Genomic DNA, 12,130 nt, shown 5'->3' on the forward strand with positions numbered 1-12,130 from the left:
CACTGCAGTTCTAATTGCAATGAGAATAAAAACCAGTTGCACCTGTATTTCCTTTTAAACTCCTCTGCAAACTCCCAGATTTTTAAAAAAAAGCACAAATTAAACCTTGTGAAGCCAAAACTTAGGTTGTTAAACTGAAAATAAACTCATAAAGTAGAAGTAGGACACGCTTGGCTGGAGGTGCGAACATCTCATCACACCACTGATTCCACTTCTCTCAAACTTTATCTGCTCTTTTTTCTTTTAAAGTTTCTTCTTTTTCTAACTCTGATACACCTCAAAAGGAGCAGCTGACCTTGTAAACTTCTCCGTAGGTTCCTCCTCCAACCCTCAGCAGGATCTCGAAGTCGTCCTGAGGGTTCTTGGTGGAGATATCCAGAGCGGCCCTCTGCTGGTAATCCATCACGTCGGTTCGTTAATGTCCCTAAAAATCCTCCTCAGGCATGTCACTCAGTCAGCCGTCAGCATCTGAAGGAGCTCAGGGGAAAAGAAAAGAACAGGTAGCTGCTGCCGAGGGAAGACACTCAGACTCCTTTTGTGCGTCTGACTTGTCGTGTTGTCGCTCAGCTGCTGCCACACGCCGACACACACCGACACACAACACACCTTCCTGTTTCTGTTTCTCAGCCCATCAGTCCTCCGTCACTCCCTCCTTCTATCTCACACCTTCATCGCTGCTCTCAGACCCGTTTTTTTTTTTTTTGCTGCTCAGCTCATTTGCATAATCCAATTTTATTTCCTGTTGTGTACGTGTGTGTGTGTGTGTGTGTGTGTGTGTGTGTGTGTGTCTGTGTGTGTGTGTCTGTGTGTTCTTGTGTGGTGCACATACTTTGGGAGCGTCTGCATGTGTGTAGCTGATTAATTGCAGTTGTGCTGTTTGGGGTTTTCAGTGTAAGTTTCAGTCTCAGCTTCACGCCTACTGAAGTGTGTGTGTGTGTGTGTGTGTGTGTGTGTGTGTGTGTGTGTGTGTGTGTGTGTGTGTGTGTGTGTGTGTGTTGCAGCTCTGCAGACAGACTCACTCGTGTTTGGAGCTCCCCGTCAGTTTCCTGTTCATATCTTCTTCAAACGAGGGGCACCAGGTACATCCTGTTAACTAGAAAAGATTGGTTTTAGAAGTATCATGATTTACGCTACCGTTCAAAAGTTTGGGGTCACCCAGGAGATTCCATGTTTTCCATGAAAACTCCCACTTTTATTCATGTGCTAACATAACTGCACAAGGGTTTTCTAATCATTAATGAGCCTTTCAACACCATTAGCTAACACAATGTAGCATTAGAACACAGGAGTGATGGTTGCTGGAAATGTTCCTCTGTACCTCTATGGAGATATTCCATTAAAAATCAGCTGTTTCCAGCTACAATAGTCATTTACCACATTAACTATGTCTAGACTGGATTTCTGATTCATTTAATGTTATAGATCATTGACAAAAAACAATTTTCTTTCTAAAATAAACACATTTCTAAGTGACCCTAAACTTATGACTAGTAGTAAATATGAATTAAAGTTGTTCTACATTAAAGTTGATATTATTAGTTAAAGTTGCTCTCTATCAAAGTTGCTCTATATTATTTAAAGTTGCTCTAAATGAGCTGAAGTTGAAAGAGTGTTTTCCTTTCAAAAATTAGGACATTTGTAAATGACCCAAAATTTTTGAATTGTACTGTATTTTTAAGGTTCTTGATTTTATTTTTTTACGCTGAGCTTTCCTGAGCTTGGAAAATCCAGTTTCACTCACTGTGAATAACTTGCAGAACAATCCAAAGCTGCACTCATTTTTTATTCTCAGGACAAATCAGCTTTTTACTTTCCTCATCATTGTTGTTGTTGATTGATTTGTCTTTAAAAGTTGCCTACATAATAAAAGGCCTCCATATCTCAGTGTAGTTTAAATAAAGAGTGAATGAATGAATCAATTAATGAATGGTCAGCACACCTGCTCTGGACATTTACTGTGATTAAATGGACTGAAGGACGCGCTAACAAGCTGGCATTCGTGGTTTTCTGTCAAACCTGGCAGCACAGCCGGTCTGTTTACTACCTGTCAGGCTTCTTTTTCATATCCTTGTTCTTCTTCCTGTGCATTTTTTTCTGCTTTGACAAAACCAACAACAGTAGTTGCTGGCAACAAAATACATCAAAACACGCAGCTCAGTCGGAAATGGTTTACTATGATTTTAAGGTGGAATCAGGAGCTAACGGGAACAAACAAGAACAATCTGCAGCTAAAAGGAGCAAATAGTAGCTAACAGCAGCCAGCTGGCGATAACTGAAGTTAATAGGAGCCAGTAGGATCTGTCTGTAATGAACAATAGTCCATAGTAAATATCAGGAGCTTAAAGGAACTATCTGGAGAAAATAGGAGCTAATAGGAGCTATCTGGAGCTTAAAGGGGCCAACTGGAGCAAACAGATGCTAACAGCAGCTAACAGCAGCTATCTGCAGCTAATTAGAATCACCTGGAACTATCAGGAGCTAAAGGGAATGAGCTACAGCAAACAGAAGCCAAGTGGAGCTAACAGACGCTAATAAGCGATGACAGGAACATCCAGTTGCTAACAAGGATCAATAACAAAAATCAGGCATTAAAAGGAACTAACTGCAGCAAACAGAAGCTAATCGGAGCTAACACAAGCTTATAGGACCTAAAAGGAATCAATGAGTATCAAATGGAGCTAACAAAAGCTAATAGGAGCAGGAGCAGGCTGTAGCTAACAAGAATATCAGGGCTTAATGGAACTATCTACAACAAACAGAAGCTAACTGGTGCTAACTGTAGCTAATTGGAGCTAATAAGAGTCCATATAAAATATCAGAAGCTAAATGGGAACTATCTGGAGCAAAGAGAAGCTAACAGTATGAATTTCCCTTGGGATTGATAAAGTATCTATCTATCTATCTATCTATCTATCTATCTATCTATCTATCTATCTATCTATCTATCTATCTATCTATCTATCTATCTATCTATCTATCTATCTATCTATCTATCTATCTATCTATCTATCTATCTAATAAAGCAGCTGAACAGGAGTTATTCATGAAACAGCAAATCGAGAAAGAGACAGCACCTGTTTTGCCATTGTGTGATTTCATCTTCATCCTTTGACATTTACCCTCCTCCTCTATCAGCTCTGCAGACGACCTGCCCACAGCCTAGTTCCTGCCGGGTGGTTCACAAACTCCCACTTGTGACAGACACACAACACCGGCCATTTAACCACAAATAACTGCTTCAAAGTCAACTGAGGCCTTGAGAAGGACTGATGATGATGAAGTTACTGATCGACATAAAGGTCTCAAACATACTTAGCTGAAGTCGGCGCCACAGACCGAACAAATGCAGCTCAAATGTTACGCTGCATTACCTTTTGTCCCTCTAAGTCCAGGTGCATTCATGGTTTCTGCATCCTTTTGTACATTCTGATGCAAACATTGAAAGCAGATGCACATGTAGCTCTGCTCATAAAGCCTGGGTTAGATCACGGTTATACTTTCCTCATCTGCGAGTAAATAAAGCCATTCTACAGTTTGTGCAAAGAAAGTTTTGTCATCTGCACAGGTCTGTGAAAGTCTGTGCAGTGACTATGCCAAGGGGCAGTAGTGTAGGGTGTAGTATGGTGTAGTAATATAGTCACTGGACTGGAAAAGTAGTTAATATCAACAAATATGCATCCAGAGAGTCTGCAGCTGTTTGTGTGCACGCCTGCAAGGGAGTAAAATCAAGGCTTTGTAGTCTCTTGCAGATGTTCACATGGACGGTTGGAGACACTGTGAACGAGTAGATGTTTAACTTTAAGCATCTGTGAGTAGGCGAGGTGAAAATGTAGTTATCCGCTCAAGTCTGCAAAAGGGTCTCTCCACAGATGTCTGCACACTGACTGCTCTATGAAGGCAGCAGTGCACACTTAGAGTTAAAGTTGCTCTAAAGGAGTTAAAGTTGACCTACGCTACCGTTCAAAAGTTTGGGGTCACTCAGACAATTTCATGTTTTCCATGAAAACTCACACTTTTATCCATGTACTAACATAACTGCACAAGGGTTTTCTAATCATCAATGAGCCTTTCAACACCATTAGCTAACACAATGTAGCATTAGAACACAGGAGTGATGGTTGCTGGAAATGTTCCTCTGTACCTCTATGGAGATATTCCATTAAAAATCAGCCGTTTCCAGCTAGAATAGTCATTTACCACATTAACAATGTCTAGACTGGATTTCTGATTAATTTAATGTTATCTTCAATGAAAAAAACTGCTTTTCTTTCAAAAATAAGGACATTTCTAAGTAACCTCAAATTTTTGAATGGTAGTTTATGTTTATTTATTTACTCAACTATCTTTTAAACTATTTCTTATCCTTTTAATTCTTTGTTAACTCTAAATTATGTATTTGGTCAGGAGTGTAACTTTAACAATACTGCAGTTTTGTGCTTTATAGTGACTGACTAAGTTTAACATTAAAATTTAGTGTCACGCTGAGCAATTTTTTCAGATGCAGAACTTTCACTGAAACTATGCAAAATGTTGTTTGAAGTCCTTCCTTTAAAGTAAGACTTATTATTGTTGACCTGTTTTTTAGCAGGAACCCCAGTTGGAAGCAGATAGATAGATAGATAGATAGATAGATAGATAGATAGATAGATAGATAGATAGATAGATAGATAGATAGATAGATAGATAGATAGATAGATAGATAGATAGATAGATAGATAGATAGATAGTTAGTTTATTAATCCTGAGGGAAATTCAATAGCTGTTAAAACTTACCTTTATGTGAAGCTGTATTTTTCTTGTTTTCTTTTCTTTTATCTCTGTTCTCCTCTTCTTTTCGTTTAACCGATTTATTTATTTTTATTATTTTTAATTTACATCTTTGACCATTGAAGGTGCTCAGATTAATCCTGGTTAAGACTGAAGAGTTTGCCTCCCTCCGTTGGTGAAACGTGGAACTGACACATATGAAAAGAGTAATTCGACTACTGCAACTTCCAAAATACAGTTAAACTACAGGCACAACACCCAAAGGATCTAAAAGTGAGTATAATGAACATTTTTGAAATAATTATGGTGAATTAAACTAGATTAAAGTCAGGGACCGGGCTAGCATCACCGTTAATCTTTTTCTCTGACAGTTAGAAAGACTACAGTAGCAGACATGGACTATATATGAAAGAAATATTAAACATAAAAAGTAAAATTAAAATCTTTCGATACACAATCCGCTCCGTCGACACTACCGGTCCGTCCTGCTTCCGGTCCCCCCTGTGCGTCGCTCTTTACGGTCCGGTCCTTTTCTCCCCCCGCCCGGTGCCGTTTCCAGTTTGTGGCCCCACGTGTGGAGTTTATTCGGTTTTTTTAGCTCAAAATTTCACCGCTAGAGTCTGGACCAAATGGCGTCGTCTATCGAGCAGATGAGGGCGAACGTGGGGAAGCTGCTGCGGGGGATCGATCGGTACGATTCATGCGAACCGGTAACCGAGCTAACAGTAGCTTAGCCTGGCTGCTAATATGCTAAGCTAGCTTTTTGCTGAGTTGAATCGGTGGCGGTAAGACCGTTCATCTCCTGCACCGGTTATCCACGTTTTTTGTCGGATTAGTGTCGCTGTGAATTTTGGATTAATAAAATTTGCCTTTAAAGTAAACGAACAATAAATTTGGAGCAGCTAATTTTAACTGTTAGCATTAGCTCAGTCTGCTACAGTCTACTGCAAATACTTCCCCCTCTAAAACACATTGAGACAGTCTGTTGTTGCTAAGCATTTGTAGCATTCACCTGTATTAAAAACCCACATTTCTTCTGATTAGATAAAGTTTAAATATCCTATCAGTTTAAGGTCGTTTATAGCAGTTGATAAATAGCACTGACAAGCTATTTCTGCTTTTTGCAAACAAAGAAACGTGTTTACTCACAAATGTTTGTGTTTCCAAGATGTCCAAGAAGAAAATCATTTTTTTGCTTTTTGTTTCCTTTTCACACAGTCCAGTATTTACACAGATGTTGACAGATGTTACCTGATTCATACTTATGACCCCAGCAGACCACATACTCTTAACTTGTGAAGAAGTTGCTAATTTTTCCAGTAACCCTGGTTTTAATCAAGTGAAAATAGAGGTTTAGAAGTCGTGGATTCTGAACTAAGATGAGCGACTTTCATGGAGCATCATTGGCACAGATATAAGCTCCCAGAAGTGTAATTACAGTGAGAAAAAAACGCTACAAAGAGTGCAAAAAAAGAAGAAGAACAAGTACATACATATCACAGAAACACTGCAGCCGTCTTCGTCTGATTTAAAGCTAATGATCTTGTCTCTCCTCACAGATATAACCCAGAAAACCTTGCAACGCTGGAGCGCTATGTGGAGACACAAGCGAGGGAAAACGCCTATGACCTGGAGGCGAACCTGGCTGTCCTCAAGCTGTAAGTTACACCGTCAGTGTGTGAAAACCTGAAACCAAACACAGTTTATATGTAGGCAAAAACGAGCTGAATATTAGCTTTCACATTCTGTACATTATCTGTTCCAACTCATCCCCTCTGATACGAACGACAGAGTACAAAACATCAAAACAAGCAGACGCAAGAACAGTTTCTTCCTCAGTTCGTCACTCTGATGAACATTTAGACCAGTCAGGATCAAATTCAGTCTAAATTCTGGTTTGCTTTAAGCTTGCTCCTTTACTCGTATCTATAATAGCACATAATAGTCAAACACTCCTTTTTCTTCTCTATCCTGCTGTACTGTTTAATTGCACATGTATTTTATATTGTGTAAGTAACTGGAGTTAAATTCCTTGTATGTTTCGGCTGTGAACTGATTCTGATACTGTTTAATTAACCTTTAAATTATCAGGAGTCGTCCGTCAAAGTAGCCGACGTGTTGTGTGAAAGTCTTGCTGTGACATCCTGTTTGGGTTATGTGATTTGTGATCTTCTGCCTCTCTACAGGTACCAGTTTAATCCAGCCTACTTCCAGACTCATGTCACTTCACAGATTCTGCTGAAGGCTCTGACCAACCTGCCACACACTGACTTCACTCTCTGCAAGTGTATGATCGACCAGACACACGTATCCTCTTGGTGCTGTTGCCTCTGTGTGACTTCCATCAGTTAGTATGTTGAAGACCTGCTGTCTCTCTGGTTTTATATATACTCTACCAGATAAAAGTTTGAACACACCTTCTCATTTCATGAAAAAACACATATGGAATTATGATAGTAAACAAAAAAGTGTGAAATAAGTCAAAACATGTTTTAGATTTTAGATTCTTCCTTTTGCTTTGATTACCGCTTTCCACACTCTTGGCATTCTCTCCATGAGCTTCATGATGTCGTCACCTGAAATGGTTCTCCAACTGTCTTGAAGGAGTCCCAGAGATGCTGAGCACTTGTTGGTCCTTTTTTCTTCACTCTGTGGTCCATCTCATTTCAAACCATCTGGATTGAGTTTAGGTCAACCAAAGATCTCAAATTTGGACTCATCAGACTAAAGCCCAGATCTCCACTGGTCTAATGTCCATTCCTGGTGTTTCTGAACCCAAACTAATCTTTTCTGCTTGTTGCTTTTCCTTAGTAGTGGTTTTTTAGCAGCTCTTTGAACGTAAAGGTCTGGTTGGTTCAGTCTCCTCTGAAGAGTTGATATAGAGATGTGTCTGCTACTAGAACTCTGTGTGACTCGGATGAACTTCTCCTCAGCAGCAGAGGAGACTCTTGGTCTTCCTTTCCTGGGGAGGTCCTCATGTGAACCAGTTTGGTCGTAGCACTGGATGGTTTTTGCGACTTTACTTGGAGATACATTCAAAGTCCTTGTAGGTTCCTGGGTAGTTCCTAGATGGTTCCTTGTAAGTTCCTAGATGGTTCCTTGTGAGTTCCTGGGTAGTTCCTAGATGGTTCCTTGTAAGTTCCTGGGTAGTTCCTAGATGGTTCTTTGTAGGTTCCTGGGTAGTTCCTAGATGGTTCTTTGTAGGTTCCTGGGTAGTTCCTAGATGGTTCCTTGTAAGTTCCTAGATGGTTCCTTGTGAGTTCCTGGGTAGTTCCTAGATGGTTCCTTGTAAGTTCCTGGGTAGTTCCTAGATGGTTCTTTGTAGGTTCCTGGGTAGTTCCTAGATGGTTCTTTGTAGGTTCCTGGGTAGTTCCTAGATGGTTCCTTGAGAATACATTCAAAGTTCTTGAAATTTTCCACACTGACTGACCTTCAGTTCTTACAGTAATGATGGACTGTCGTTTCTCTTTAGCTGATTGGTTCTTGCCATAATATGGATTGTAACAGTTGTCAAATAGGGCTGTCAGCTGTGGACCAACCTGACTTCTGCACAACACAACTGATGGTCCCAATCCTATTAAGAAGGAAGAAATTCCACAAATTAACCTTAACGAGGCACACCTGTGAAGTGAAAACCGTTTCAGGTTCTACCTCATGGAGCTCATCCAGAGAATAACAAGAGTGAGCAAAGCAGGAATCAAAGCAAAGGGTGGCTACTTTGAAGAATCTAAAATATAAAACATGTTTTGACTGATTTCACACTTTTTTGTTTACTGCATAATTCCAGATGTGTTCATTCATAGTGTTGATGCCTTCAGTGAGAATCTACAATGTAAATAGTCATGAAGATAAAGAAAAAACATTAAATGAAAAGGTGAGTCCAAACTTTTGACTGGTATTGTATGTTTGGCTAAAAGTCTAATTGTTTTGACAAATCTGTTGTAGTGGATGAGATGGTTCAGGTTCATGACTTCATGGTGGCTTCTGTGACCACAGTGGATGAAATATAAAGGTTTGTTCATGGTGTTTTAGTCCCCAGAGTCCATGTTTAGAAGGAATAGATGATGATGGTGGAGGAGGGGTCTCTCTCGGGGTCGGGGCCGTTTCCTTGACTACAGTGTCGCAGCAAGAGGAGCGTCCCATCAGACAGATCCTCTACCTGGGGAACCTGCTGGAGACGTGTCACTTCCAGAGCTTCTGGGTACAACGCACACGCACACGCACACGCACACGCACACGCACACACACACACACACACACACACACACACACACACACACACACACACACACACACACACTTGTAACACAGTCCTTTTGTATTTTTGTATGTCTGTACATTTAAAAGCTGTGTATATCTACTTTAATACCAGAGTTACTTTTATTTGTATGTAATAAAATATAATCACTTTGCCTATTTGTTTTATAACTTGATTCTGCATTTGATAAAAAGTGCAGGTTTACAGCCTCCCTTTTGTATTTTACGTGAATCTTTAGCTTGGTGGAAGAAGTACACATATTGCTATTTATTACCAACACGTTTTTAGTTAAACTACACTCTTACATCTGCAGCCTCTTATTCCTTCATACCAGCAACTAATAGCACTATATTAGGATTATTTTAGTTCTTCTAAAGGTACAGTTAGACTTAGAGCTTTTTGTGCACCTTTGGCCTATAGAACATGATTACCTTAGAAACACTCTCTTCCTGAAATGTCTTTTACAAACTGCCCTGAAGGAAACATGTTGCTGTTTTAGATAATGCTGGTATGACTCGGATGCTTCTCATTTTTTAACGTTTCCTTTGTGGTGCTTTTCTGTCATGTGTTCTAACGTGTGAAACAGTTGGTGCTGTTGTTTTAAACGGGCTCATTAAAAGAAGACATGTAGTTTCTCAATGCAAATTCCTGACTAAATACAAAATGGATTAAAAAAAATCACGTTTTTTAAAATTAATGTGACCTTTATAAATACTGCTACACTGTTAATTTAAACTGCCGGTTGCTGTTTTAACTGCCATCTCTCTGTGGGATTCCAGTGTTTTTAACTACCTGCAGATTTATACTTTAAACCTTGGAAACACTGAGAAGGAAACTAATTGTTTTACTTTGCTGACTAATCCATCATTAAATGCCTTTCCTGCTAATCATCTCCTGATTCCTGTGTTGCGACATCTTTGTCTTCATCATTTAGATTCGTTTTGATTTTCTTTTCCAAACTTGCACAACAGTTTTTCTCTTCCTTGTCTTCTTCAGACGAGTCTGGAGGAGAACCGAGAGCTCATCGACGGCATCACCGGCTTTGAGGATTCTGTTCGCAAGTGTGAGTATCGACCTCTGACAGTAAATATTAATCAAATCAAATCAAATCAAATCAAACTTTATTTATATAGCACTTTTCATACAGTTAAAAATGCAACGCAAAGTGCTATTACCGTAAATACAACCAGAATGTGGGAAATACAAGGAAGCAGCTGCACCCAAACTCAACAGATGCAGATGTCATGAACAAACTACGTTTGTTTGATTCACGTTTATGTTTTCTCTTTATTTCACCTTCCTCCTCAGTCATCTGCCACGTCGTCGGCATCACCTACCAGACCATCGAGCACCGGTTACTGGCGGAGATGCTGGGAGACCCGCTGGGTAAGAAATGAACTTTAAAACCTGCTAGAAGACTCAGTTTATCAAATATTTAATATCTGAGGTAGTGAAACACCTGGATGTCCCCATGAAGTGCTGGAAGAACTTCATGTAGCTGTAGTAGCATCTATTAGGGAACCTTCCCCATCCGGAAAAGTTGATCTGATTCAACTTTAAAGCTCCAGTAATCTGTATTTTTACCTGATAAGGAGTCATTTGTAGCTGTGAAGCTAACTGAGCCTCTTTCTGTTTAATTGTTCAGACACCCAGGTGAAGGTTTGGATGAATAAATACGGCTGGACGGAGAACGAGGATGGACAGATCTTCATCTTCAACCAGGAGGAGAGTGTGAAGCCCAAGAACATCGTGGAGAAGATCGACTTCGAGAGTGAGTGCAGCCGCTCAGTGACGGACGAAGCAGTCGGAGTATTCAGACACTTTTATCCATGTACTAACATAACTGCACAAGGGTTTTCTAATCATCAATGAGCCTTTCAACAGCATTAGCTAACACAATGTAGCATTAGAACACAGGAGTGATGGTTGCTGGAAATGTTCCTCTGTACCCCTATGGAGATATTCCATTAAAAATCAGCTGTTTCCAGCTAGAATAGTCATTTACCACATTAACAGTGTCTACACTGGATTTATCATTCATTTAATGTCATCTTCACTGAGAAAAAAAAACACTTTCCTTGAAAAAATAAGGACATTTCTAAGTGCAAAACTAATTAGCCAACTTGTTCAGTTAGTTTAGGATTAGGATTAATGTCAGGATTGTAGCTCAGCCGTTCTAGAACATGAACTTTCTTTAACCGTTCTTTTGTTAAATGCATTCTGGGTTGTCTTGACCTACTTTCTCTTTTAAAAATGTTCTGGTTTAATTGAGGTGTCATTTGTTGTCCTACGAATTATGAGCACCTGCTTCAGTCCAGATGCCTAAAAATAGGCCCGAACCATGATGATACCGCCGCCATGCTTCATATACTGGTTACAGTTCTAATGCTGGAGTGCAGTTTTTTTCCTTTATCCAAACACAAAACGTACTATTTAAACCAAAAAGCTCTATTTTGATCTCATTCATTCAACTAACTATTATTCTAACAGCCTTCAGACTCATTTATTGATGTTTAGCAGTTGTTTTGGAGTTTTCTTCTTGACGTTATTGTTGTTCTCCTGATGTTGGACTCAACAATATTAATTGTAGTCATTGTGAGAGAAGACTTCAGTTGTTTAGAAGTTTCCCTGACCTCCTCTGAGACCTCATACCATCATAAACCTCGCTCTTTATTGATCGATTGCTTCCAGTAACAGTCTGACTGTTGATCAGTTCAGTCCAAACTCTCGAGAAAAGGTGGATTTCTTTTCTTTTTCCAGTCCGATGAACGTCAGCAACTGTTGTTCTGAGGTTCCTAGATGTGGAATTTGTTTGTTCCGTGATGCTCTTCCACAAATATGTGTTGAGAAGGACAGATTTTGATGGATTCAGGTGTTTTTGAACACAACAGACAGATTAAAAAAAACCAAATTTTTACCTTTAAATTAATTGCTAATCCTAGAGGTTGACATATTTTTGCCATTATATTTGTGTAGCCGTCTACTTTCAGGCCTTGTGTGAAAATCTGATGATATTTTTGAGCATTTTGTGTAGAAAAAGTGAAATTTCTAAGGAGTTGCAAACTTTTACGCTCCACCGTACATCACGTTCATTTGACAGTATGT

At 39.6% G+C, this 12,130-nt stretch overlaps 2 protein-coding genes across 5 annotated transcripts in view; one reads left to right on the forward strand and one right to left on the reverse strand.

Moving 5' to 3' along the window:
* Nucleotides 1-5,187, reverse strand: part of LOC111587029 (mitogen-activated protein kinase kinase kinase kinase 5-like) — a 51,580-nt gene extending 46,393 nt beyond the window's left edge. The window contains exons 1-3 of one of the 2 annotated variants that reach the window (XM_055011978.1): nt 4,774-5,187; nt 1,020-1,093; nt 296-468 (exon numbers count right to left, since the gene is read on the reverse strand). In XM_055011978.1, coding sequence (XP_054867953.1) covers nt 296-403 — 108 coding nt within the window. In that variant the 5' untranslated portion in view covers nt 404-468; nt 1,020-1,093; nt 4,774-5,187. Of the gene's footprint in view, nt 1-295; nt 985-1,019; nt 1,094-4,773 lie in introns of those variants that run through there. The other variant, XM_055011979.1, reaches the window with a different exon arrangement.
* Nucleotides 5,188-5,281: 94 nt separating this feature from the next.
* eif3k (eukaryotic translation initiation factor 3, subunit K) overlaps nt 5,282-12,130 on the forward strand; it is a 7,837-nt gene continuing 988 nt past the window's right edge. Inside the window, exons 1-7 of one of the 3 annotated variants that reach the window (XM_055011980.1) lie at nt 5,282-5,458; nt 6,327-6,425; nt 6,954-7,118; nt 8,800-8,968; nt 10,022-10,088; nt 10,334-10,411; nt 10,671-10,796. In XM_055011980.1, coding sequence (XP_054867955.1) covers nt 5,397-5,458; nt 6,327-6,425; nt 6,954-7,118; nt 8,800-8,968; nt 10,022-10,088; nt 10,334-10,411; nt 10,671-10,796 — 766 coding nt within the window. In that variant the 5' untranslated portion in view covers nt 5,282-5,396. The remainder of the gene's footprint in view (nt 5,459-6,326; nt 6,426-6,953; nt 7,119-8,799; nt 8,969-10,021; nt 10,089-10,333; nt 10,412-10,670; nt 10,797-12,130) is intronic. The other 2 variants (XM_023293182.3, XM_023293183.3) reach the window with 2 other exon arrangements.

Source organism: Amphiprion ocellaris, chromosome 7 (genome assembly GCF_022539595.1).
Source record: "Amphiprion ocellaris isolate individual 3 ecotype Okinawa chromosome 7, ASM2253959v1, whole genome shotgun sequence".
Classification (NCBI taxonomy): domain Eukaryota; kingdom Metazoa; phylum Chordata; class Actinopteri; family Pomacentridae; genus Amphiprion; species Amphiprion ocellaris.